Source organism: Silene latifolia, chromosome X (genome assembly GCF_048544455.1).
Source record: "Silene latifolia isolate original U9 population chromosome X, ASM4854445v1, whole genome shotgun sequence".
Taxonomy (NCBI): Eukaryota; Viridiplantae; Streptophyta; class Magnoliopsida; order Caryophyllales; family Caryophyllaceae; genus Silene; species Silene latifolia.
Window position 1 is genome coordinate 274,242,443 of NC_133537.1, and position 27,322 is coordinate 274,269,764.

Below are 27,322 nucleotides of genomic sequence, written 5' to 3' on the forward strand. Positions count from 1 at the left end.
TTATTTAAAATATTTTATTTTACAGATTTTAACCTTGATTTAGTTTGAAACACATACCTCTCAAAATTAAAACAAACACAAGGTATGAGGGATAAAGTTCCAACCCCATACCAGCAAGGTATAATTCCTGATTCCAAACTCATATGCATGCACGAAACAAATGCTCCCTTATTGCTTTCGTTCTTACCCTGATGTTAGTAGTGGTGAGTAGGGGTGACAATCATTGACACGACTCGAAAATACGACACGAACCCGATACGAAGTTAGCGGGTTTAGGTTAAGACATTGTGACCCATTTAAATAATTGAGTTGACACGAACCTGATACAAAACTTAAATGGATCAGATTAATCTTAGGATGACACATCATGTGACGACTTACAACTTTCAAGTCAAAGCTTAACCATTATTCTTACTTGGTTGGCTAGAAATCTAGAATAGTCAATGAGTAGTGTGGATGAACTCTAAGTAGATTTGTTTATTCCAATTAGAATCCCTACAAAAACAGTATAAATATCAACTTCCCAAGTGAACCAAAAAGCAAGTCGTTGAAAATGGATGTATTAGGACTTGGAGGAGGAGGCGCATGGTGGGCCCGACACCCATTCAACGATCTCCGACGGCGAATTAAGAAAAACCGCAAACACCGCCAACCCTCCTCTTCGGAATCCTCGACCAATTCCGTCAGTCGAACCGGCTTCCGGTTCCCAATTAAGCCCGCATTGACCGCCGGTTCACTCGCTTTTGCCGGTGACTCCATTGCCCAGCTCCGTCATCGTTGGAATACTCTTGACACTTTGCCCACCGACTCTGATGACTATAACAAGGTTTTTTCTTATCTTTTCTTAGTCATTACGAGATGATTTGGACGGAGTGATTATATGTTGCTCGTATTTCATTGCGTTACTATTTTACCCCTGGAATTGTCAATGTATGTCTAGGCTTCTTTAAACTTCAAATTTTGGTTGCGGCACTTGTTATAGCTGTGTGCTTGACGATTATTTCATACTCTCCCGTCCGCTTATTTGTTTACCTATCTCATTTTGGGATGTCTCGGTCAATTGTTTACCTTTCTATCTACAATTAATCTCACTATAGACGAATATATCCGTCTAAAGTGAAAAATGGGTCAAATATATACTTAAAAGTGGCGACATTTTTGGGTCACACCATGCAACTTGTTGCGTGTCTTATGCTAAGTGGATGGATATTTGGCCCGTCAATAACAATGACGGATATCTCCCGTCTATAATGAGAATTTGTCTTCTATTTTAGGAAGAATGCCTTTAATGAGCAACTTGATCATTCACATTCAATTTGCTCCACTTGCCATCTAATAATTGGCTCCCTCCTTTTTCGTCGTCTTTGTGCCAAAACCAAAGGTAAACAAATGACCGAAATAGAGGGAGTACTACTAAATTAGGAGGAAAAATAAGAAATGTGTACGAATACTAATATGAAACCATTGTATGGAAACAACCCAACTATTTGATTTTGTATGCAACCGTCTCAAACAAGACTTAGTGACAATTGTATAGGCCAAATAAAGGGGGGAGGAGAACTAGAGGAGCCATTTTTACTTCATTATGAATAAACTAGAGGAAAACTATTTGATTTTGTATGCAACCGTCTCAAACCTTTGCGTAATTACCTTCCCTGACCTGTGACCTCCTTAAACATTACCAATTGTGTCAAGTTGAAACGTAGCTGTCGATGTTGTTAGAACGTTAGGCTATTTTTTTCACCTCAATAGACTTCAGCCCGGCTACTTTAAAATTAAAGACTAATGGGTTGGCTCAGAAGGGTTCGCAAGGGAAAACTGTTACAGTTTAGTGTCATAATTAGCGGTTATAGTTGAGTTTATAAAACATCAGTGGATGAGCGAAAGATTGTATACACTATACACAACATATTACAGTCTGTATATAGTCATTCACTTCCGTAATAAGGAGTACATCTTTGTAGCTAAAAGTGAAACAAATATAGTAACATCTTTGGTCACATCAAATACTCCGTCGTGTAATAGTGTCATTTTCAGTTTGCAATATAGTACTCCGTATCTTATATGATTAAAGCTTTGTTTTGTTAGCGTATCAGCCAATAGGAAAATGTAACTCTTCTGATATCAAGACACTCTCTTCACCATTTGTTTCAAGCAGTATGATTATTGTAGTTCTGGAGTGCCTAGTGACTACAGCTACAAGCCCAAAATTTCTTTGCACTTCTTTCACGCCTTTTTCTAGATGACATTTTAGTTTCCTCTAACAAAAAACACTCGAGAAGTTGTTAAGACTTAAGAACCACTTCCTCGAAAAACTCTGTGATTCGTCGATTATAAAATTGAGTGGAGCTGTGCTTGCTCAAGCAATGGTGTATCATTGTAATAAAACTCTTGACTTACCACAAAATGATCCACAGAGACGAACAATGGCACATATAACTGTAGGCAAAACACAAAGTAACTAAAACCATAATACTAACCGTAGAAAGTTCCAGCCTTGAGAAACAAGCATTCTTGGGCTACAACAGGTTTGTCAAATATCAGGCAAACACATAGTACCTATGACATTATTATTTTTAACAGTTCAACTTCATGGAGAGCAGCATGAAGCATTTTATTTGACCGCGTGTGTAAATATCAGCCCTCATCTGTACACTTGTAATGCTATTGATATAAATTAGTTTGTGTCATGAACTCATGATCAGCATCCAACTTTAAACGTAACTAGTACAGTACAAGACAACGGCGGACTACATTTTCACAACTCTGGCTGTTTTGAAACCATTCATGCCACGACTTGATTATTGGCTGAAACTTGCTGCAATTATTTTGTTGTTATTTCAATGTAGGATGCACTGTATTTGATGTACCACGCTACTATTTTAACTGAACTTTGTGGTTTCAGGATTTAGTTGCGACTCTTCTATCTGGTCATGATTGGCTACGATCACTTCGAATGACTTCCTACGGGTTTCTGTTTTATGGTCCTGGGTCTTATCTGTGGTATCAAACTCTAGAGCGTTATTTTCCTCAACCAACGTTTACGAACCTATTGGTAAAGGTACGATATCTTTAGCCATGCCATTGTATCTTACTGTATCATCCACTTTTCCTTTTCCTTTTCCTTTTTCTCGGTTTTGTTTTTCTGTATTGGAAGTGATGAGTAATCGGTGGACGCTGACGTCTCCTCTTAGTGTTTTGCTGCAATATGTAAGATACTGCCAATACTAGATCGAGAATTCTGGTTATTGTATAGTTGGATTTAGCTTCTCTGTTTGAACGAGCTCTTGAATATTATTCTCTTTATAGATAAGATTACTGATCATAGCTTTAGAGCCTAATCTTCTAGCTCTCCTTTTCTACATTGATGTTCTCAATTTATTTGAGCTTTGACAATGGAATAACTCTCAGGTCTTGTTGAATCAAATAATCCTTGGTCCAGCAGTTATAGCAGTTGTTTTCGGATGGAACAACTTATGGCAAGGGAAAGCATCTGAACTTCCAGGGAAATATCAGAAGGATGCACTTCCTGCCCTGCTCATTGGTAACTTTTCAGTGACCTATATGACTATATGGTGTTTTATTTTTGAGCAAATATAAAATATTCTTGATCTCACATTCTATTTTATTTGCGCGTAATTTCCTTATCTGTTTTGCAGGATTTAGATTCTGGGTTCCCTACAGTTTGTTGAATTTTTGGTAATGCTGCTTCCTCTTCATTTGCACAATTTTTTATATTTGTTATGGCAATGTTGCGAAATCCACAGGAACCTTGTGCGCATTGATACCCTGTTGGTTGAAAAAACAATTGGCGTCAGATTCCAAATTACATAAACTGTTTTATTGCTCTGCTGAATGCGTAGCTGTTATGTATTTACTGCAGAATAATGCTCTCAGAATTAAATATTGTTGTTGTTTTTCTCCCTCACTCTCTGTTAGTCTAAAAGTATAATTCCTTTGTGGGTTATAGGTTCATCCCTCTTCAAGCACGGGTGGCGTTCATGTCACTGGGTTCAATCTTCTGGAATTTCATCCTATCGTCGACCATGAGCAAGTAAACCCCATAAAGAAGGTCACATGATCTACTTGTCTAAACCGATGATCATGCAATGGGGTCAAATTCTTAAAAAAGTGCAGCCCTAGAAATATGTATCACCAATTCACCATTCGCCTTTGCTTAGATTGTTGAACGTTTGCGCATGCTTCTTTTGTTTATGTTGATGTCCCCCGTTTTTTTTTTTTTTTTTTTTTTTTTTTAAATGGCTAGAAATAAACAGAGGAAGTTTTTGTAATAAAATGTTTACAAAAGTTAAATCTAGTCTTCGGTGAGTGAGACTAAGTTTAGTCTTGTACTGGGGATATACATGGTTATAATGCCCAACTGTATTCTTCTGTTGCCTTGTGCAACGATGACATTGTTTTTCCTGAATGTTTTGATTAAGAGGAATTTGCTACTTTGTGGTATTTGATAATCTTCAACGTCTCTATCTTAATCGGGTCCGATTTAGATGGTGGACTGAAATGCACAGAAAGCATTGAACTGTAGAATGATTCCTCAGGAACTTCATTACTTGTCGGTTATTCACTGACTGTTTCTTGAATATTTATTAATTCAGTGCAGTATATCATACATAGTGCATAGCTCGCGTAGCTTCTCTATACGAAAGCCCTTGATTTGGAGTAGATTTGTCTGTCTTTTTCTGAGAGGACCTTCTTCCGGGTTTTATTTTTCTGTAGTAAAGGGAGCTAAAAGGATAAGGCTGCGTACATCCGACCCCTCTTACCCGACAATTTGAGGGAGCCATTGAGGCACTGGGGTAATGTTGTTATTGTAGTAAAGGGAGCTAAAAGGATACTCTAGTTCCCAAATGCTAACAGAATTCAAATTTAGGTTTCGAGTTCATCCCATAATGACTTTACTAGTTAAAGTTGGTATAGGTGGTGGTTTTTATTGTTTATAACATGGTGGAAATGTATTTAGCAAAACATGAGACAAACAGGAAGAGTTTTTGATACACTCAATCGTCGTCATCGTTATCGTTATGGTAAAGTTTGAAACATTAGGGTGATTGTTGCTACAATGCTACTGCAAGGGTGGGAGACTTGCCTGTATCCGTTGCGTAGCTTCTTCCAAAAACCTAACCTTTTTGGGGCTGAGAAGTGAACCTTAGTGCAAAGCGACCCTTGGAGATGTTTTTTTAGGAATCCCAAAAGGAATAGGGTTCTTTCTTTGACAATCATCAAAGTTATCTTCTCTAATTTGCCACCGTTGGAGAGTTATTTTTGTAACAGGCAACGAATATAACTTTGGCTCAGAATAAAACGTAAGATCATTAAACAACCACCTTTCAATAACTTAGTAAGAGACCGTATCTCACAAATTTGTTTACCTTTGATTAGTGGCCGAGATTAGGCTTTAATTACCAACTCTAGATCAAGACTGAACCGGTATATGCTTCCTCCATCCGAATTATTTGCGCACAGAAAGAGAGAAACAAATGATTAAGACGGAAAGAGTAGTACATATTGTCCGAATAACCTTTTTATCAAATATTCGGCCGAACACCAGTATTTTTTTTTTGGGTCCCCACTGAAAATACCCCAAAAAAAAAAAAAAACAAAGATTTAAAGGCAGCAACCAAATGGTTGATAATTGATCACTACTGCTTGAACCTGGAAGTGGAAAGGAATAGAAAGGCAGAATGAGCAGAGAAAATGACTTCTCTCCAAGTTCATCCTGGACCGTGAATCACACAGGATATCGACCTGGAAATGGACAGTTTGAATGGGATCATCATGCTGCATTTCAAGTATGTAACACTACTACTGATTTTAACCTTGATATCCCATCTTATGTTCTAATTATTTCCATGTTTTTTTTTTCCGCTTAATTTGATGATTGCAGAATACAAGGAGGACTACGCCAGGAACTGATTATAGGCCATTTGAGGAAAGATTTCTCTTACGACCCTCTGGAGTAACAAACAGGTTACATATTTCATATATCGATTGATGTTTGAACTTAGGACGGACTAGAACATAGATGAAAATTATAGGGAGGAGAATCAGTAATGCAATAAAGTAACTCGGAGGAAAAGTATACTGCCTAAATTTGTCTCAACATATTTCACGTTTTGTTCTAGTCTGAATTTAAGCTGTTCCTTAATTCATGTCCCAAGATTTATACGAAACCCGAATGAATCTAGAATTAAACTTGTATACTGGATTGAGTATACTGCCTAAATGATCTATTAAAAATGCAGCATTCCCATGGACCCTCCTTACTCCCTGCCTACACGATTCATCATCGTCAACAACCGTCTCGATCATGGTCCAAATCATAGGATTCCGTCATTCCTGCGTCAATTTAGGCACAGGCCTGTCTCGCAAGGTACAAGATACGCCCCCCCTACAGAGATAACACCAGAAGAGCAAGAAACAGTCTTAACTAACCTCCATAGACAAACATATAACCATGTCCCCAAGATGGCAAGAAGAGTTAGCCTCTATTATAGAGACCTCAACCGAGATGCTAATGTCAAGAATAAAGATGAAGATGGGAAAAATTGCGCAGTTTGTTTAGAGGATTTTGAGGATGGAGAAGAAGTGATGGTTACACCTTGTAAGCATATGTTCCATGAAGAATGCATTATTCCATGGGTGAAGAATCATAGCAACTGTCCTGTTTGTAGGTCTGCTTTATGTAAGAGTGCCGGAGAAAACAGAAGCGCGGTTCCGCCTACTACTAATGACATTCTTTCACTAATCCGAGCTGTGGATGAAGCCTTTGTTCTAGGAGCGTAGCCACCTCTATCATCTGTAATGATGTAATGTAATGTAATAAGTTATTATGTAGTTATTGTAATCAGGACTGTTTGTATATTGACGTGTTGTTATGGCATCATGCGTTATGTAGAACGATGAACAAAGAGTGGCATGGAGTATAAAAGTTGATCATTGTATTTTTAAAACAGACAAGCAGTTTGTGTCCAGTCTTCTGCAATTTTAAAAAAATGGACGGATAAGAAGAGAGCGATAAGGAGGGACTTGGAAGGAGGTTAGGCTAGGATTTAATTTCTTTTTGAGTCACAAAATTTTGCTTCAAATTGGTGGATTTATGTCGGTTACTTGGTTGTGATTCTTTGCGGTGTGTGGCCAACCAAGTAATATGATTTTACCTTGAATGGAGTGATAAGAGGGTGCTAAGGAGGTGGATTGATGATGTGTGAGGAGGTTGTATAGGCCACTTTGCTATCACCTTGGGATAAGGTCAGAGTGGCCATCTCTTACTCGGTGATACAAGAAGGGTGGTGTGAAGGATGATGAGTTGGAGTTGGTGGTGTGTTTTGAGTCTTTGTATGAGGGTGATACAAGGAGGGGGTGTGAGAGAAGAGTGTGTGTCACAATTGAGTCTAGGTTTTCTTCTTGTAATCGGTGGATTTGTGAGAGGGAGATATAAGAAGGAAGAGGTAAGGGAAGAGTGATCACTTACACCCACGCTCACCTTTAGACTTAGCAAAAATCGCTTGTTTCGAGTTTTGCTCGGGACGAGCAAAAGTCTAAGTGTGGGGGTATTTGATGGACTCAAATATGTCGTACCAATTCGTGTCTATTAGGTTATTTATTCGAGTTTTGAGGCCAAGTTTATGCACTAATCTTGGATATTCACCGGCCTATTTCGTTTCCTTGTAGCTTTGGTCACATTGAGCTTTACTTTGGGTTGTTCATCTCACAAGACAAATTCAAGCATCCATATCTATGAGCCGAGGTGAAGATTTCGTTTTGCATCCACCAGGATATGAAGCTCACACTAACCAAGCAATGACAAGTGAAGACGGGGAAGCAAAGGATCAAGCTGATGATCAGATTTTGGAGACGGATTCCCGTACCGGGCGCAGCCTGCGCCTTTCCCCAGATCCTGCGCATTCTTAATGAAACACGGGCTTAAAATTTCGTGTTTGGGCTTTCATGGGACGGTTTAACCTAGATTTGTGTGCATCCATATAAATACCTCAAACTTTGAAGAGCACTTTATGCTTGTTTTTACCCTTAAGCTTGTAATAATTAAGACGATAATTCTCTTTAATTTATGTTAATCTTTCTTCCTTTCTTGGGTTGTAAGACAATTATGAGGAGCTAATCTTCTCATTACTTGGTGTAATTTCATTCAAAGTTTCCAACTTTGGTATTATAAGACCCTCCAATCTCTCTTAATTTATCTAATATCCTTTCCTTGTACTTAATTCATATGTTGAATGATGTTTATGTTTGGGTTGGCCATCCTTGCTTATTGTTGTTCAACTATTGCAAATCCTAAAGAAATGGTTTAATCTATCTAGGATTGTTTGAAGCAAGTTTGTTGTATGTTGATTTGGTTTAAAGGATTCATATAACAAATAGGAAGTTTATGTCTTTTTCTCATTTGTATGGTTTAATCTTATGAGGAATTGATCCTAGCTCCATCTTTTGGTTAAAATTTTAATGCTCATGCTTAGTCTCTTTTCATGGTTTAATGACTTGTTGTCTAAGTATTAAAGGGTATATGTAGATGGTTTAATTTACATGTATCAACATCTTGAGATGGTAGTATTGGGTAGATAATATTGAGAGAGTAAAAAGGGTCAAGCTTTGCTAGTTGTTGGTTACTAAGAAGAAGTTACACCAAGTTCTCTTTAATATTGAATTTTCTTACATACTACTTGTTTGTTGAATTGTCTCAATAGCAAAATCTCCATTGTTACTCTTTTTCATGTTGTTTCCAACCAATGCTTTCTCCATTTATGTTTTCTACAAGTTGAACATTGTTAAAACCCATTGTTTGTGATTATTTTATATTGTTGAGTCTAAATTGTCATTAGTGTCTTAATTATTTAAGAGGAGTCTTAGTTAGTGATTGTTGGTCAATAGTTTACAAGTTGAGTTTTTAGTTAAAGGTCATTCCCTTGGGTTCGACCCTAACTTGCCAATTTACTACCTTATTGCTTGAAGTTAGTATAGTCTAGTTAGGTCTATAAATTGTTAATTTGATAGTTAATTCTAGCCTTTAACGACACCTAGTAATTTCTCTATCAAATTTTGGCGCCGTTGCTGGGCAGGGCAACGTAACGAGAACTTGAGTTGTGATTTATGATTTGTTGTTCTTATTTCCTTGTTGTTGTTAAAAGTAAGTGGTAGTTCTAATATATCTTGTTTAGTGTAAAGTTATATGCCTAGGTCTCAACACCAAGGTAGTGAGTTCAATTTAGATGAAGAAGACGAATTTGGAGCATATTCTTGGTTATTCACAAATCCTTGGTATACTCAGCCTCAAAGGGAAGAACAAGTTGAAGAGGAAACTTCCACACCCCTTTCGGTTGAACCAATAGAAGTAGAATATCCACAAATGGCTAATGATACAAGAACCATCCGAGATCTCCGGGGAAGGAACTATGATACACAACCCCTATGCATTGCCTACCCACCCATGGGGGAGAATGCAAACTTTGAGTTGAAGGGTTACTTTATCCACAATCTACCCAAGTTTCATGGGCATGCGGGGGATGACCCCAACCGTCATCTCTCCGAGTTCCACATGATGTGTGAGGGTGATATACCCAATGGTTTCACGGAAGACCAATTCAAATTGAGGGTTTTTCCATTCTCTTTACTAGATGCGGCAAAGGATTGGCTATTCTATCTTCCACCGGGTACAATTCGCACTTGGAAGGCCATGAAGTCGGCATTTATTAAAAAGTTTTACCCCGATTCAAGACACAACCATGCCAAGAAGGCCATCACTTCTCCGGAAAAAGATCCAAGTGAAATCTTGTATGAGTATTGGGAAAGGTTCAAGAGGTTGGTTGCCCAATGTCCATACCATGGGCTAAGTGGTGACGACCTATTGGTGAACTTTTGTGACGGTCTTACTCAACAAGACCAAAGAATGGTGAATGCCCGCTACAAGTGGAGGGGTTGACAACTACTCCGTGGCGGAAGCAAATGAAATTATAGAGAGGCTAGCCGCAAGCACAAGGAGCTATGGGAGAGGAAGCCGGGGGTCAAAAACTCTCAACTCAATTGAAACACCCTTCTCTTCCAACCAAAAACTTGAGAAAAACGTGGATGATCTCACCAAAATGGTAGCTCACTTGATGGGGAACAATCAAAGTGTTGGTGGAGCACAAGGATCCAATACGGAGTGCAATTTTTTGTCAAGGTCCACACCCGGTGGAGTCTTGTCCCATCATGCAAGAACAAGGGATAGGCCATGAGAATGTGAGTGCAATGGGTCAAGGCCAATATAACTCTAGGAACCCCACCAGGGGTGGGTACTAGAAATATTTGATCCAAATAGAAACACTTACAACATCGGCTCTAGAGACAATTCAAACCTTTCTTGGGGAGGAGATACTTCAAAGAGTTTCCAAAATGGGCAATTCAACCATTTAAGAAACCAACATTCACAAGGCCCAAACCCAAACTACCAAAAAAACCAAAATTCTCAACAAGGGAAGGGGGGGTCTTTCCAATTTGGGAATCAAGGAAACCAAGGTACTCAAGGAAACAACAAAAATTTTCAACAAGGGGGTTCCCAAGGGGATGACGATTTATCCACCAAGGAAATGTTGAAGATTCTTGTTAAAGGGCAAGCCGAAGCAACAAGAAGGTTTGACAAAATGGATGCCGATAAACTCTCAAGTGATGCAAGGGTAAATAATCTTGAAATCCAACTTGGCCAAATCTCGCAAGAGATTGCCAAGAGCAACCAAAAGAACTCTACTTCAATCCCTTCCACAACTTTCCCTCCAAGGGAAAACGCTAGTACCATGACCTTGAGAAAAGGGAGGAACTTAGAATCTCCCACAAAGAAAAAGAGAATGGCAAAGTCAAATGAGAGGGTGATTGACATTGAAGAACAAGAAGAATAAGAGCTTGTTATTGAGAAAGGGAAAGAGTCATCATCCAAGGCTAGTGGGGAAGAATTGAAGAGTCCGGTGAAAATGGACAAAGGAAAGGATGAAAACAAGTCCACAAAGGATCATGTTGAAGAGATCGTGAAAGAACATGTCGTTGAGGTACCTTTCCCTCATGCTCTCACACATTCTAAGAGGTTTGAAAGGGATGAGGATCTCTATGAAACCTTTAAGAAGTATGAGGTCAACATTCCCTTACTCACTTTGTTGAAAGGTGTACCTAGGTATGCAAAATTCCTAAAAGAATTGTGCGCACCTAAGAGGAACACCAAGAAGGGCACCCAAAGGGTGACGGGAAGTGAACATGTGTTCGCCGTTTTCAAAAAGCCACTTCCTAAGAAGTGTGGCGATCTGGGCATGTTCACGATACCGTGCTCTATTGGGAACAAAACATTTGCTCATGCCATGCTTGACCTAGGAGCTTCCATAAATGTTATGCCCCATGTCATATATGAGACCTTAGGACTACCCCCATTGGAAAGGACCGATGTTGTAATCCAACTTGCGGCCGATCTAACATTCACCCGAAGGGGATGATAGAGGATGTCTTAGTGGAAGTAGATAACCTTACCTTTTTGGCCGATTCCTACGTCTTGGACATGGAAACGGATGCTAGTTCGACCCCCATTCTCTTAGGTCGACCATTCATGAAAACATCCAACACAAAAATTGATGTTAAGAGTGGGGACGTAACTATGGAAATGGAATTTGAAGGAAAGAAACTTGTCTACAATATATATGATGCTATGAAAAAACCCAATGACTTGCATTCATGCTATTTCATAGATATATTTGAACCCTTGGCAAACCATGTGTATAACTTGTATCATAAGGACCCCCTTGAGGTGGTTCTCACTAACGACTTGAACAAAGAAGGGTTGCGTTTTTTGTTGTCTCAAGATGTGCAGGAAAGCATAGTGGAATTGGAGAAAGAAGAGCCCCTAGGTGAGGAGATGGAAATTGAGGCAAGCAAAAACAAGGAGCCAATACCAGCTCAAAGCGCAGCCTGCGTAGAGGGGCGCAGAGGCGCAACCTGCGCTTTGGACTGGCACCCCACTTATGTATCCTTGCTCAACACCTTTAGTCAAAAGGGCATCTTTCTACCACTTGAAGCCAATCTTGAGCGACCATTACCCTCCACCATAAAACCACCTAAACATGAACCAAAACCTCTTTCAAATCACCTTAAGTAAATATTCTTGGGAGCAAACAACACCCTTCCATTGATTATCTCAAACCAACTCAAGAAGGAGCAAGAAGAGAGGTTAGTGACCATGTTGAAAGATCATAGGGAAGCTTTTGGGTGGAGCATAGCCAATATCAAAGGGATAAGTCCAAGTACTTGCATGCATAAGATTCGATTGGAAAAAGAGGCAGAGCCCGTGAGACAACCTCAAAGAAAACTCAATCCACCCATGATGGAGGTGGTGAAAGAGGAAGTCATCAAGATACTTCAAATGGGAATCATCTACCTCATTAGTGATTCTCAATGTGTAAGTCCTACTCAAGTTGTACCAAAAAAGGCGGGGTGACGGTAATCAAGAATACCCAAGGGGCAATGATCCCCACCCGTTTACAAACGGGATGGCGGGTATGTAATGATTATCGCCGTCTCAACCAAGTACTTTAAAGGACCATTTTCCCCTACCCTTTCAAGATCAAACGCTAGAAAGGTTGGGTGGAAAAGAGTATTATTATTTTTTGGACGGGTACTCCGGATATTTTCAAATCCCTATTCATCCGGAGGACCAATCCAAAACAACTTTCACTTGCCCATTTGGTACATATGCTTATCGTCGCATGCCTTTCGGATTGTGCAACGCCCCGGGAACTTTTCAACGTTGCATGATGAGCATTTTCTCCGACTATGTGGAGCGCATATTGGAAGTCTTCATGGATGACTTCACTATCCATGGAGACTCCTGTGAGTCATATCTAAACCACCTAGCTATGGTCCTAACACAGTGTATATAGTCTCACCTCATACTAAATTCTGAAAAGTGTCATTTAATGGTGAGTATTGGCATCTTACTAGGACATATAGTGTCGAAAAGAGGGATTGAGGTGGATACGACAAAAGTGGATGTGATTAAAAGTTTGCCGTACCCATCTAATACTCGAGACATTAGGTCGTTTTTGGGACATGTCGGCTTCTATAGAAGGTTTATAAAGGACTTCTCAAAAATTGCTAACCCCTTGTGCAAGCTCTTGCACAAAGATGCGGAGTTCTTGTTTGATGATGATTGTAGGAAAGCATTGACTTGTTGAAGGAAAGCCTTGTATCGGCCCCAATCATCCAAGCACTAAGGTGGGACCGTCCATTTGAAATCATGAGGATGCAAGTGATTTTGCCATTGGGGTCGTGTTGGGCCAAAAAGAAGACAAAGCTTCCTATGGCATCCAATATGCTTCCTCCCTTCTCAACGATGCTCAAAAGAATTACACTACAACCGAGAAGGAATTCTTGGCGGTGGTATATGCCATTGATAAGTTTCGATCTTATTTATTGGGAGTCAAAGTGATTGTCTACACCGACCACAAAGCCATCACTCAACTTGTGGGCAAGAAAGACACCAAACCGAGGTTTATGCGGTGGGTCCTCCTATTAAGTGAATTCGACATTGAAATAAGGGAGAAGAAAGGGTTGGCAAATGTTGGCCGATCACCTTAGTCGGCTACATCTTGATGATCAAAAAATGCAAAGGATAGGGGTAGTTGATGGAAGTTTGCCTCATGAATCTCTTTATGCATTGAGGGTGACGGAACCTTGGTATGCCAACTTAGTGAATTACATGGTGACTAAGAAGTTCCCTACTTCTTTATCATCAAGTCAAAGGAACAAGATTAAAGCCGATGCCCGGTTTTACATATGGGATGATCCCTATCTATGGAAAATGTGCCAAGACCAAGTTATCCACCGTTGTGTGCCGGATGTGGAGATACCACCCATTCTCAAACATTGTCATGAATATGCATGCGGAGGTCACTTCGTGCCCCAAAGAACGGCAAGAAAAATTCTAGAGTGTGGGTTTTATTGGCCCAACATATTCAAGGATGCCCACATCTTTATCAAAACTTGTGATAGATGCCAAAGGTTTGGCAACATCTCACATTGGAATGAAATGCCTCAACAACCAATGCTATACTTGGAAGTTTTCGATGTGTGGGGAATCGATTTCATGGGACCATTTCCTAGCTCATATGGGTATCTTTACATCCTTCTCGCGGTGGATTATGTTTCTAAGTGGGTGGAAGTCATCCCCACAAAAAGTGATGATGCCAAGACGCTGAGTGCCTTTGTCAAAAACAACATATTTTCAAGGTTCGGATTTCCCAAGGCCATTGTTAGTGATAGCGGAACGCATTTTTCCAACAAAGTGATAGGAACATTGCTTCAAAAATATGGTGTCCTCCATAAGGTTTCTACAGCCTATCACCCCCAAGCAAACAGCCAAGCGGAAGTATCCAACCGAGAGATTAAGTGCATCTTGGAGAGAACGGTCAATCCCGACCGGAAGGATTGGAGCAAGAGACTTGATGATGCTCTATGGGCTTATAGGACGGCCTATAAGACCCCAATCGATATGTCCCCATATAGGCTAGTTTATGGGAAGGGTTGTCACCTCTCCGTAGAAGTTGAACACAAAGCTTATTGGGCGATAAAGCTTTTAATCAAAATATCGATGAAGCGGGATTGCACCGGAAACTCCAATTTCAAGAGCTAGAAGAGCTTCGGCAAAACGCCTACGACAATGCAAGCCTCTACAAGGAGAAAACCCGATCATGGCACGACAAGATGGTCACTCGACGAGTTTTTGAAGAAGGACAAGAGGTATTGGTCTTCCAAAGCTGTTTCAAGAACTTCCCGGGCAAGTTAAGGTCAAGATGGTATGGGCCTTACAAAGTTAGGAAAGTTTTTCCACATGGAGCGCTGGAAGTGGAAGACCCAACCTCGGGAAAAGTGATAAAAGTAAATGGACAAAGGCTAAAACATTATTTCAAGGGAATTGAGATGCATTGTGAAGAGGATCTTCTTGTGGAGGATCCAATTTACCAAGATTAACCTCTCCAACAAGCACTAGGTCAAGCCATAGACATTAAATAAACGGCAAAATTTTGTACATACTCTATCCTTTAGAATAGACTTTACATGCTTTGGTAGAATAGTTCATTTCCGCACATTTACCGCTTTTCTAGCTAATATGTACCGTTATCGTGTTTATAAGACTCAAATTGGAACCTTTTTATGGTTTGTTGAGATGTGTAGGGAGTCGGAAGGAGATTCTTGGGAAGCGTGTCAAGTCATAATGGGAGTCAAAATGACTCGGGACATCAACTACACGGGTCACATGAGAGAAAGGCACAAACGAAGGCAAAATATTTCAACAAGGGAAGAAGTTAGAAATCAAGAATGAAGCACGGACTCCAGTCAAAAGCACAGCCTGCGCCAAATTGCGCAGTCTGCGCACTGAGCTGGGTTGATGTCTACGCCTAAAACACAAACAATTTATCCCTTTCTTTCATTATTTCGACAACCATTCACCCAAAAATACCAACCCCAACTTCAAACATCCCTTCAAATCCCTCTAAAACTTCAACAAATCCCCAAATTCATTCATCAAATTCATCCCCAACCAACATACCATCATCAATCACTAACTTTGCACATCAAAAATCTGAGTTTCACCCAATTTCGTCCCAAAACCCTAATTTTCCAAGCTTCTTATTTCAAGCATTTCAAGCGATTCCCTTGGGTATTGGAGCATTCTTGGAGGGTCTGTTAGCATTATACATCAATCATTGAGCATTTTAAGTGGATTCGGGAAGATATAAGACAACTTTTCCAAACTCTTTCTTTATTGCTTTGAGAAATCCGAAAATACATACTCCCTCCGTTCCAGTCATATGTTTACACTTCCTTTATTTTCCCCTCACAAAATAAAGGAAGTGTAAACATATCACCGGAACAGAGGGAGTACAAGTTTTTTGAAATTTTGGATTGTGATTGTTAATTGTGGTGTGTAATTGCTAGGTTAAATTCGTTTTCTGAGTAAGGGCAAAGGTATTCATCAAACATCATTTACTTCTACCTTCTTGAAGTAGTGCAAAGAAGGTGTTTTTTGAATTGCCTTAGAGAGTGAAAAACAGTTTTGAGTGTTTTATTAGTAGTGTTGTTACTCCTTCTTACTAGGTACAATGGTTTTCGGAAAGAGAAAGGCCGTTCAACAAGGGGAACCTAGTGCTCCCAAACCGTTTATGGGGGATGAGGGATTGAATGCCGAACAAAAGAAGACCTTCAAAAAGCTTGAAAGAGACAACCTTTTACCCATTACCAAATTTCTCCACCGCGAAACCCTTCAAAAACTAGGCATTGAGGAACTCACGTTCCAACTTTTGAGTCGGGTGGGGCTAGAGAGGTACATGGACATCTATGAGGATACATACCGGTCTTAAACTTTCGAATTCCTCACCACAATCACCATAACGAGGGAGGGGGTTAATGAGAGGGTCAACTTTAGACTACATAAGGTGTGGCACTCAATCACCTTTGATGAGGTCCGAGAGGTTTTGCGAATCACCAAGAACTCTTCCTCAGTTAACCCACCTAGAGGGAAGCTTAATGAGATATGGTGTCACCTCACGGGAAGGCACGCCCAAGACCACAATGATAAGCTTTCCGCCATCACCAACCCCGTGGTCTGAATTTTGACTAGGAGTATTGCTTGTTGGTTTTTCTCTATGGGAGAACCAACAAAAATAAGTGATGCGGTGAGGGAGTGAATTTGGACTATGCTTCTGGAAGGAGAGGGTGTGCCGGATTGGGCAAAACTTTTTGTAAACTCATGCATGAAGCACCGGAAAAGAAAGGGGGTCCTATTAATGGTGGAGGTTTGATTACCTTATTTGTGGAGAAGTATGTGGGGGAAGTCCCGGATGATCAAAACCCCGTTTGGGGAAATTATTTCTGCAACACTCAAGGGTTGGAAGAGACCCACATGATCAAAGTCCATGAACCTATTAATTTTAGATGCAATTGGTTGGGAGTGGAAAAGACTCCATATATGTCCCTCCCTCGGAATGGCCCAATTCCTAGTGGCTCACATGTCGTTCATTTCTTTTGCCCGGCCGATAAACAACAAGAGCCGAGGGAGAGAAGAAGAAGAAGGGTAGCCACATCCCCGATTGTCAATGTGCAGAGTGAAGAAGAAAGGGAAATCAAGAGGATTAAAAGTGGCCCAACTATCCATGATACCCCAATGTATGAGGCGGGGGGAAGTTCTAGCACTCCAATCGCCCCTTGGCAACAATAAATGTTTAACTACTTCAATGACACCCAGGGGACTTTGGAAGCCATTAGTGGAAGAGTTGATAGTTCTTATGCTTGGCAACAACAACAAGGGCCAAAACTAGAGAGCTTAGATCATTGGAGGGTGGCTAGTATGGAATATCAAAGGTTTAGTGCGGAGGCCGAAGCGGCCCAAACAAAAATGCTAAGAGAAATTGCTCAAAGGCAAGAAGAGTCAATTCCTTGGCAACAACAACAAAAGGAGCAATGGAAAGCAAATGAGGCCTTATGGAGGGAGCAAAATGCATGGCGGGGGCAAGTCAACGAGCAATTTGGGGTGCAAAATGAGTGCCACGCCCAATACCTTGAGGATTCATATGAGGATGCGCATTTACAAGAAGACTCTATTGGCATTATCTGTGATCTCTTTGGCATGACCATGAATACCAACAACCCCACCTACTAACCGACAATCAATCAATAAAAAGTGGATGAGAGTTATGAGAGGGCAAGGAGGATTAGAGAGAACCGTGAGAGGAGAAGGAGAAGCAAGGGGACATACAAGCATGGCGGTGGCTTGGGGTCCCAAAACCAATGAAGATGAAGTTGGCACCTCCACATTGAGAACAATGTGGAAAACAAGTGTGGGAGAGGATTTATCATTGTAAGATATGTACATATTTCCTTTTGATGCAAAAAAAAAAAAAACACGAAAATCCCGGCTAGGTGAAAACCCACAAGGGTGGGCGCCTAGGCAAAAATGGGAAGGTGGCCGGGAACGGAATGAAAACCCGAAAGGGCATTCCAGGCAAAATGAAAAATAGAGTTACGAGCCACCATGAGAGGTAAGGAACAGGCTAAGGTGAAAACCCGAAAGGGCACCATAGGCAAAATGAGGGATTTTCACCAAAAAAAAAATCAAGAAAGAAAAACAAAATGAAAAATTGAAAAAAATACCAAAACCAAATGGAGGGATAAGAAGGGAGCGATAAGTAGGGACATGGAAGGAGGTTAGGCTAGGATTTAATTTCTTTTTGAGTCATAAAAGTTTGCTTCAAATTGGTGGATTTATGTCGGTTACTTGGTTGTGATTCTTTGCGGTGTGTAGCCAACCAAGTAACATGATTTTACCTTGAATGAAGTGATAAGGGGGTGCTATAAGGAGGTGGATTGATGATGTGTGAGGAGGTTGTATAGGCCACTTTGCTATCACCTTGGGATAAGGTGAGAGTGGCCATCTCTTACTCGGTGATACAAGAAGGGTGGTGTGAATGATGATGAGTCGGAGTTGGTGGTGTGTTTTGAGTCTTTGTATGAGGGTGATATAAGGAGGGGGCGTGAGAGAAGAGTGTGTGTCACAATTGAGTCTAGATTTTCTTCTTGTACTCGGTGGATTTGTGAGAGAGAGAGATATAAGAAGGAAGTGGTAAGGGAAGAGTGATCACTTACACCCACGCTAACCTTTAGACTTAACAAAAATCGCTTGTTTCGAGTTTTACTCGGGACGAGCAAAAGTCTAAGTGTGGGGGTATTTGATGGAGTCAAATATGTCGTACCAATTCGTGTCTATTAGGTTGTTTATTCGAGTTTTGAGGCCAAGTTTATGCACTAATCTTGGACATACACCGGCCTATTTCATTTCCTTGTAGCTTTGGTCACATTGAGCCTTACTTTGGGTTGTTCATCTCACAAGAAAAATTCAAGCATCCATATCTATGAGCCGAGGTGAAGATTTCGTTTTGCATCCACCAGGATATGAAGCTCACACTAACCAAGCAATGACAAGTGAAGACGGGGAAGCAAAGGATCAAGCTGATGATCAGATTTTGGAGACGGATTCCCGTCCCGGGCGCATTCTTAATGAAACACGGGCTTAAAATTTCGTGTTTGGGCTTTCATGAGACGGTTTAACCTAGATTTGTGTGCATCCATATAAATACCTCAAACTTTGAAGACCACTTTATGCTTGTTTTTACCCTTAAGCTTGTAATAATTAAGACGATAATTCTCTTTAATTTATGTTAATCTTTCTTCCTTTCTTGGGTTGTAAGACAATTATGAGGAGCTAATCTTCTCATTACTTAGCTTGGTGTAATTTCATTCAAAGTTTTCAACTTTGGTATTGTAAGACCCTCCAATCTCTCTTAATTTATCTAATATCTTTTCCTTGTGCTTAATTTCATATGTTGATTGATGTTTATGTTTGGGTTGGCCATCCATGCTTATTGTTGTTCAACTATTGCAAATCCTAGAGAAATGGTTTAATCTATCTAAGATTTTTTGAAGCAAGTTTGTTGTATGTTGATTTGGTTTACAGGATTCATATAACAAATAGGAAAGTTTATGTCTTTTTCTCATTTGTATGGTTTAATCTTATGAGGAATTGATCCTAGCTCCATCTTTTGGTTAAAATCTTAATGCTCATGCTTAGTCTCTTTTCATGGTTTAATGAGTTGTTGTCTAAGTATTGAAGGGTATATGTAGATGGTTTAATTTACATGTATCAACATCTTGAGATGGTAGTATTGGGTAGATAATATTGAGAGAGTAAAAAGGGTCAAGCTTTGTTAATTGTTGGTTACTAAGAAGAAGTTACATCAAGTTCTCTTTAATATTGAATTTTCTTGCATACTACTTGTTTGTTGAATTGTCTCAATAGCAAAATCTTCATTGTTACTCTTTTTTCATGTTGCTTCCAACCAATGATTTCTCCATTTATGTTTCCTATAGGTTGAACATTGTTAAAACCCATTGTTTGTGATTAGTTTATATTGTTGAGTCTAAATTGTCATTGGTGTCTTAATTAGTTAAGAGGGGTCTTAGTTAGTGATTGTTGGTCAATAGTTTACAAGTCGAGTTTTTAGTTAAAGGTCCTTCCCCTGGGTTCGACTCTAGCTTGCCAGTTTACTACCTTATTGCTTGAAGTTAGTAGAGTTTAGTTAAGTCTATAAATTGTTAATTTGATAGTTAATTCTAGCCTTTAACGACACCTAGTAATTTCTCTATCAATTATGGGTGGGTCTGACTAATTTCAGTGGATGAGACTCATATGAGGATTTGACCGCTTTAATATTTGACGGGTTAACATTTTGACTTTTGACATCCGATGTAGTATATACTTAAGGTGAGATTATCACTAAGACTCTCCCAAGTCTTAAGACTCTGCCACATCAGCTTTCCGATAACTTTTATTATTTCTTTATTGTTCAGACCCACCTCAAACTCACCTCAGACTTTATACATTATCCGTCAGACTCATCTCAGACTTTACTTTTTCACTTTACTCCTATTTTTTCCATAAAAAAGAAATGACACATGGGATTCACTCATTGGTTAATGTCCCTTTCAGGTGGGGTCAAGACTCACCCAAAGTCTTATGTTGAGTCTTGGATTTCCAAGATTCAACTTAAGATTTTGTCAAGACTAGGGTAGATTATTATCCAAAATTAAAAAGATCAAAATAAAAAAAGAGGTCTAGGGTTTCCTAGGGTCGGTCCTATCAATCTTCGTTCTTCATCCTCTTTCTCGAGGCTTATCTCACGCTTCTCGTAAGATAGAGCTTGCGTTTGTTTTCTTTTCTTGTTTCTTTGTTTTGTTTTTGTGCAGGTGTCAAGGATGAGCGTTACAATTGGCCAACATCGGGATGGGAAAGAACCTATGGGGGAGGAGGAGGATCCGTTTGAATGGGACGAGGGTGCTGAGACTACTATTGAGAAGTCGTCCTCGCTTTTGGTAAGGAAATTGTGGGCATCACGGTCAATTAACGTCAAAGCAGCCATCGAGACTATGATTAATTTGTGGAACCCATCGAAGCCAATTATGGGGAACGTAGTCGATGCGAAAGAGAAGACGTTCATATTCCGTTTCGACTCTGACAGGGATAAGGCTAGGGTTTTCGAGGGGCAACCTTGGCACTTTGACAAATTCTTGTGGTGTTTTGCGGAACCGAATCGAACTGGTAAGCTTACTGATGTTTCGCTCTTTCATTTTCCGATTTGGGCAAGGATTTATGATTTGGCAATTACTGGGAGAGCGTGTGAAGTGAATGCTAGGAGACTGGGTGACTCTTTAGACTCGTTTATCGGTGTTGAATATGGACCAAATGTCGAACTTGATAGGGCTATTAGGGTTCGCGTGCTATATGATGTTCGAAAACCCCTGAAACCGTCTATACCAATCCGTATGAAGGGAGGTCGTACTGTGAATTTCAATGTGAAATATGAGCGCCTTCCAACGTACTGTTATGGGTGCGGAATTATAGGGCATGGGGAGAAAGATTTTGAAGACGAACCTTATGAGGAGGAAGACCTAAAGTTCGGGGATTGGTTGCGAGCTTCACCTTGGAGGGTTATAAAGACAGTGAAAGAAGGACCGGGGAAGGCTGCCCGGAACCTCAGTTCGACTTTTGATGCTGTTAGTGCCAAAGATTCTGAGGAGGTTATCTCAAATATGATCGAGAAGCTACAGGCCATTGCTATTAACATGCGAACTAAGAATACTGGGTGTGTCGATGAGGAAGGTCGAGCACGGGGGGAAAGACAGTAATGGTGATGGGGTTAGGGACATTCCAGCGGGTAAGTGCCGGTGGGGTCTGCTAATGTGGAGCCTCTCCAGGAAGGGGTTTCGGGGTCGGGGGTGCTCCATAACCAGGTGGACTTTTCTCAGGAGCAGATGGTTTTGACGGGGAGCTCTGAAACGCCTGTTTTATTTACCATGGACGTGGACCAAGGGGAAGAGAGGATGGGGCAGGGAGTAAAGCACAGTACCGTGGTGGGTGATAAGCAGGGGTGTCAGTCGGGGGGACAGGGTGGGAAGTGGACACGTTTAACGAGGAATATCATTGAAAATGCGGGGATGAGACACACTTTTGACCCAAAAATGATTGTAAATGATTCGGGGAAAAGGGAAAGGGAGGATCATGGAAATGTGAGTGGACAGAAGAAGCTTAAATGAGTTGCAGACGGGGGCGTCTTAATACCTGAGGCGGAGTTTGACGGAGTTCAACCCCGCCAGGCCCAATGAATATCCTAAGCATTAACTGTCGGGGCTTGGGCAACCCCGACACGGTGAGTGCCCTTCGTGCCCTGGTACGAAGGGAAGCCCCGGCCATAGTGTTTTTTTGCGAGACCAAACTCTGTGGTCGTGAGATGAGGAAGGCGGGGGAGAGATTGGAGGGATATTTTTGGATGGAGGTGGATAGTATGGGGAGGTCTGGTGGTCTTGCTATGTTGTAGAAGCGAGATATCGACTGTGTTTTTATATCTGCTTCTGTCCATCACATGGATTTTACGGTTCGTCATGATGGGAAGGAGTGGAGGCTTACTGGTTTTTATGGGTGGCCGGCGGTCTCTGACCGTCATCTTTCGTGGGAGTTGCTTCGTCTTCTCAAGGGACAGTCGAATTTGTCGTGGGTTTGTATGGGTGATTACAACGAGATTCTTTTTTCTACTGGGATGAAAGGGGGCAGCCGGCCCCAGAGGCAGATGAATAACTTCAGAGCAGCCGTTGATGATTGTCAACTTCGAGATGTTCCTTGGGTAGGGTATAATTTTTCTTTTGATAATGGACAAGCAGGCGAAGCAAACAAACAGTGTATGCTTGATAGAGCTCTATGTTCGCCTCCTTGGCTGGATTTATTTCCTCATGCTCGGCTCCATTAACTTGATCGTGAGTGGTCGGATCATGCTCCGATCAAGCTCGTGCTGAATTCGAAGGATGTGGGGGAGACTAGGGTGAGACCGTTCCGCTTCGAACAGATATGGGTTGGGGAGGAGGGGAGTGAGGAAGTCGTGGAGAGGGGTGTGGCGAGAGGAAGAGGTGATTTAGTTGCGGTTTTTGATGAAGGTGCACGAGAATTAAGGGGGTGACAGAAGTTAAATATTAACAAAATTGGTAAGAAGCTTGAGAAGAAGAGAAAACAGCTGGTAAGGTTTAATGAAGGGGACCGCTCGGAGATAAATGTGCAGCGAAGAAGACAGCTGGTTGCGAAAATTTCTAATCTTCGCCGTCAGGAGGAGCAATATTGGAGGCAAAGGTCAAGGGCTCTGTGGCTTAAGGATAGGGACCGGAATACCAAATTCTTTCATACTCGAGCTGGGGAGAGGAAAAGGAAAAATTTTATTGCTAAGTTAATTGATGATGATGGAGTGGAAAGGGTGGGTACCGAGGAAGTGACAAAGGTGGCGCTGGATTACTTCGAAGGTCTATTTACTTCTTTGAATCCTTCTAATTTTGACGATGTAGTGGCGGGTATTAGGGGACGAGTTACTGCAGCTATGAATACCGAATTGCGGAGGGACTATGGGGAGGATGTGGTACTTGACGCGTTAAACCAAATGCATCCTTTAAAGGCTCCGGGTCCGGATGGTATGGACGGTCTTTTTTATCAGACTTATTGGGGCACGGTTGGGCAGGAAGTGATTCGAGTTGTGCTTGCCATCCTTCGAGGTGAGAGGTCTCCGAGGGACATTAATAAGACTAACATTGTTCTTATCCCAAAGAAGAAAGCTCCGGATAAAATTCGGGACTTCCGTCCGATTAGTCTCTGCAATGTGGTATATAAGCTGGTCTCGAAGGTGCTCGCGAATCGTCTGAAGCTGTTCCTGGGGGATATTGTATCAGAGAACCAAGGAGCTTTTACCCTGGGTCGTTCTATTTCGGATAATGTCCTTATAGCCTTTGAAGTGTTTTATGCTATGAAGAGTTCTAGACAAGTAGAGGGCAATATGGCGATTAAATTAGATATGGCTAAAGCGTATGACAGAGTTGAATGGCGCTTCCTTCATCGGGTTTTGTGCGGTATGGGGTTCGAAAGAGCATGGATTGACAGTGTTATGGCCTGTATGACTTCGGTATCCTTTTCAGTGCTGATTAATGGGAATCCGTCCCGTGGGTTTCGGCCTACTAGGGGTCTGCGTCAGGGTGACCCTCTATCCCCTTACTTGTTTATTCTGTGTGCGGAAGTTTTATCTGATTTGATGCGCAGAGCTGTGGCGGATGGGATTATTCATTGGGTTCGGGTCTCGGCTGGGGCACCTGAGATTTCTCATTTACTCTTCGCAGATGATAGCATTTTCTTTACCAGAGCCACGAAGGAGGAAGCTACAGCTGTTAGTAATATTTTGCGACGATATGAATATGCTTCTGGGAAGCTGGTAAATTTAGATAAGACTACTGTCTCGTTTAGTAAGGGGGTGCCAAGGACGAAGAGGAGTAACCTGGCGACAAGGTTGGGTATTATTGAGGTCGAGGAACAAGAGCGATATCTGGGGTTGCCTACGGTGGTAGGGCGGTCTAAGAAGGTGTTAACTAATATTCTTCGGGACAAGCTGAGCAAACGGTTGGAAGGTTGGCGTGGAAAAATCTTGTCTAGGGCTGGTAAGGAGGTTCTCTTAAAGGTTGTTATCAATTCACTCCCTACCTATGTTATGAGTATTTTCAAAATTCCCGTCAATTTTTGTGAGGAGCTTCGGAAGATGATGTCGAGATTTTGGTGGGGGCACGAGGAGGGGAAGAGAGGTATTTCTTGGGTCTCGTGGAGTAAGCTTTGTCAACCTAAGGATATGGGTGGTATGGGTTTCCGAGATTTCAAGCTGTTTAACCTTGCCTTGCTGAGCAAACAAGCGTGGAGGCTCACTACGGAGACGGGGAGTTTATGGGCTCGAGTTATGAAGGTTAGATATTACCCAAATGGGGATTTTTTGTCGTCAAGTATGGGTAATTATCCTAGCTATACTTGGAGGGGCATTCACGAGGCAAAAGGAACTCTCGGCTTGGGTCTCAGACGGCGCATAGGGGACGGTCTCTCGACCCGAGTGTGGGGGGATGCCTGGGTTGATTCGAATCAGTTGGGGCGGGTCATTTCACCCCAGCCTCCGGGACTTGAAGGAATGATGGTGGAGGGTTTGTTAAGCGAAGGGGGGCGATCTTGGAATGAGCAACTAATTGATAGCCTGTTCTTGGGTTTCGAAGGGGAGAGGATTAAGAATATTCGTCTTAGTGAGAATGCCATAACTGACGATTGGTTTTGGAGCGCGGAAAGAGACGGAGTGTTCACAGTCAGGTCGGCATATCGTCTGTTGGTGGGAGGATGTGATTTTCTGGAGGTCGGGGGTGCTTCTAATTGGGAGAGGGAGAAATGGCTTTGGACTAGGCTCTGGAAAATCCCGGTTTGGCCTCGCGTGAAGCTCTTCTTTTGGCAGCTGTGCAGCGAAGCTTTAGAAACAAGGGCAAACATCGCTACTCGAGTTCGAGGTGAGTCTTCATTTTGTTCCTTTTGTAATTCTTGTTTTGAATCGAGTACACATTTGTTCCGGGACTATGGGGTGGCACAACGGGTCTGGGATGAGCTTGGGTTGGTGGGAGAGGAGGAGGATGTGGGTGGAGGGAGCGTGAGAGATTGGATTGAGTCTCGGTGGAAGGTGTTTGGGGCACGGGAATGTGGTTGGTTCATGGTGGGTTGTTGGGCTTTGTGGGAACATCGAAATAAGGTTATTTTTGAGCTGCAGGAAGTGGACCTGTGTGGTGTGGTGAAGCGGATAAGGGATGTTATGGAGGAAATAGAGGGAGGGGGCTATGTGAGGAAGGGCAGCCGGGAAGACGAAGGAGTACGGGGAAGGGAGAATGCGAGGAAAAGTTGGGTAGCTCCTCCGGAGGGGTATGTGAAAATCAATGTTGATGCGGGAGTTCAAGAAGGAATGGGCGTGAGCTTGGGTATGGTGTGTAGGGACGGTCGAGGTTGGGTGATTTGGGGGGCGACTTTGGTTTTGGAGCAGCTGTGGGAGAGTCATATTGCGGAGGCTGTGGCGGTCTTGGAAGGAGTCAAGGAAGCTCGTCGAAGAGGTCATGCGAACATTGTCGTGGAAAGCGATTGTTTACAGGTGGTGGAAGCCTTGCGGAAATCTCGCCCTGGCAGAAGCGTCTTTGATTTAGTTTTAGCGGACTTTTTTTTTCTTTTTTTTCTTTGCGTTCTTCTTTCAATTCTGTTGTATGGTCTTTTACTAGTCGTTCGAACAATGGGGTGGCTCATGCGTTAGCCCATCCTGTCCCTAGAGTAGTTGGTAAGTTTGTGTGGTCGGAGGGTCTACCTTTGATCGCGAACAATGCTGTTAGTTTTGATTTATTATTAATGCAGTAGAACCTCCGGGTTTCTCTTAAAAAAAAAAAGACTAGGGTAGATTATTGGTAGTCTTGAGTAAGTCTTATCTTAAGACTTAACAAAGTATTATCCCAAGACTACCAATAATCTTACCCTTATACAAATTTTATGTGCTTACAATCTAGGTTGCACGAAAACGGATACGGACACAGACACGGACACGGGATACGGCGCTCGAAACTTTTAAGGACACGGACACGGCAAAAAAAAAAATCAATATACATGTTGAAATAAAGAGAATGTAAAGCCCTTTATAATCAATATCTAAATTTTGACCACTTACAAAGCCACAAAGTCATAAAATGACAAAACAAATATTAATGTTTTTTACATTTGAAAATCAAACATGTCTTATAAGTTCCAATTTACAAACCCAAACTTAAATAAACATTTAAGCCTTACAAAAGCAGATAAAAAACATTGAAGATCATATCACAATTGTCAAATGACAAAATCATCAACCCGAAAGTAAGGAAACCACACATAAAAAGTTACATTTCATATATATATATCATTATTTTCTACTGGAAACGGAAGGAACAACGACCGGACCTATAAAAATCTCTTTCTCTTTCTAACTTCGATCACCACCTTTCTTTTTTTTCTTCCCTTGAAGGAAACCTCTCCTGCCTCCAACCCCTACCCACAACCCTTGCTCCTCTCCGACACCGCCAGAGATCTGGCCGTTTATTGGCCGATCTCTGGTGGTTCTAGGGATTTAACCATGGTAGTTCCTCCTCTTTTCGGCCACCGTTTGTCATCCGTCTTGTGATTTGATTTGTTGCGTCTCCTACAGGTCTACTTTGTCTCTAAGCTCTAATCTCTTCTTACCTTTTGCTTATCAATTTATTTCATCCGGGATCTGCTGTTTGTTGGTATTTTAGTGGACTTTTGAGATTTCTTGGGATGTTTGGCTAATTTGGTTAA

General features: G+C 41.4%; 4 protein-coding genes across 4 annotated transcripts; all 4 read left to right on the top strand.

The window, feature by feature from the left end:
- The first annotated feature begins 354 nt into the window (after positions 1-354).
- Positions 355-4,464, top strand: LOC141616781 (uncharacterized). The gene is made up of 5 exons (XM_074433921.1): positions 355-826; positions 2,906-3,061; positions 3,412-3,544; positions 3,660-3,699; positions 3,971-4,464. Exons 1-5 carry the CDS (start codon positions 554-556, stop codon positions 4,056-4,058), a joined length of 690 nt encoding a protein of 229 aa, XP_074290022.1. The 5' UTR covers positions 355-553; the 3' UTR covers positions 4,059-4,464.
- Positions 4,465-5,552: 1,088 nt separating this feature from the next.
- Positions 5,553-6,973, top strand: LOC141616780 (uncharacterized). The gene is made up of 3 exons (XM_074433920.1): positions 5,553-5,810; positions 5,906-5,988; positions 6,264-6,973. The coding sequence occupies exons 1-3, from the start codon at positions 5,703-5,705 to the stop codon at positions 6,802-6,804; spliced, it is 732 nt and encodes a 243-aa protein (XP_074290021.1). The 5' UTR covers positions 5,553-5,702; the 3' UTR covers positions 6,805-6,973.
- Positions 6,974-13,603: 6,630 nt separating this feature from the next.
- LOC141620126 (uncharacterized) lies at positions 13,604-15,015 on the top strand. The gene is made up of 2 exons (XM_074437075.1): positions 13,604-14,357; positions 14,618-15,015. Exons 1-2 carry the CDS (start codon positions 13,604-13,606, stop codon positions 15,013-15,015), a joined length of 1,152 nt encoding a protein of 383 aa, XP_074293176.1.
- A 6,767-nt stretch (positions 15,016-21,782) lies between these two features.
- Positions 21,783-26,273, top strand: LOC141620127 (uncharacterized). The gene is made up of 3 exons (XM_074437076.1): positions 21,783-21,812; positions 22,473-22,775; positions 23,139-26,273. The coding sequence occupies exons 1-3, from the start codon at positions 21,783-21,785 to the stop codon at positions 26,271-26,273; spliced, it is 3,468 nt and encodes a 1,155-aa protein (XP_074293177.1).
- Positions 26,274-27,322: the final 1,049 nt, after the last annotated feature.

Bases quoted from the DNA above. Each gene is read 5' to 3' on its own strand.
- LOC141616781 (XM_074433921.1), top strand. From the start codon at position 554: ATGGATGTATTAGGACTTGGAGGAGGAGGCGCATGGTGGGCCCGACAC. The intron at 827-2,905 runs GTTTTTTCTTAT...TTGTGGTTTCAG, and splicing joins ACTCTGATGACTATAACAAG to GATTTAGTTGCGACTCTTCT. The intron at 3,545-3,659 runs GTAACTTTTCAG...TCTGTTTTGCAG, and splicing joins ACTTCCTGCCCTGCTCATTG to GATTTAGATTCTGGGTTCCC.
- LOC141616780 (XM_074433920.1), top strand. From the start codon at position 5,703: ATGAGCAGAGAAAATGACTTCTCTCCAAGTTCATCCTGGACCGTGAAT. The intron at 5,811-5,905 runs GTATGTAACACT...TGATGATTGCAG, and splicing joins ATCATCATGCTGCATTTCAA to AATACAAGGAGGACTACGCC. The intron at 5,989-6,263 runs GTTACATATTTC...TTAAAAATGCAG, and splicing joins CCCTCTGGAGTAACAAACAG to CATTCCCATGGACCCTCCTT.
- LOC141620127 (XM_074437076.1), top strand. From the start codon at position 21,783: ATGGTGATGGGGTTAGGGACATTCCAGCGG. The intron at 21,813-22,472 runs GTAAGTGCCGGT...GCTATGTTGTAG, and splicing joins GGTTAGGGACATTCCAGCGG to AAGCGAGATATCGACTGTGT. The intron at 22,776-23,138 runs GTAGGGTATAAT...ATTGGTAAGAAG, and splicing joins AACTTCGAGATGTTCCTTGG to CTTGAGAAGAAGAGAAAACA.
- LOC141620126 (XM_074437075.1), top strand. From the start codon at position 13,604: ATGTTGGCCGATCACCTTAGTCGGCTACATCTTGATGATCAAAAAATG. The intron at 14,358-14,617 runs GTGTCCTCCATA...TGGGCGATAAAG, and splicing joins AACATTGCTTCAAAAATATG to CTTTTAATCAAAATATCGAT.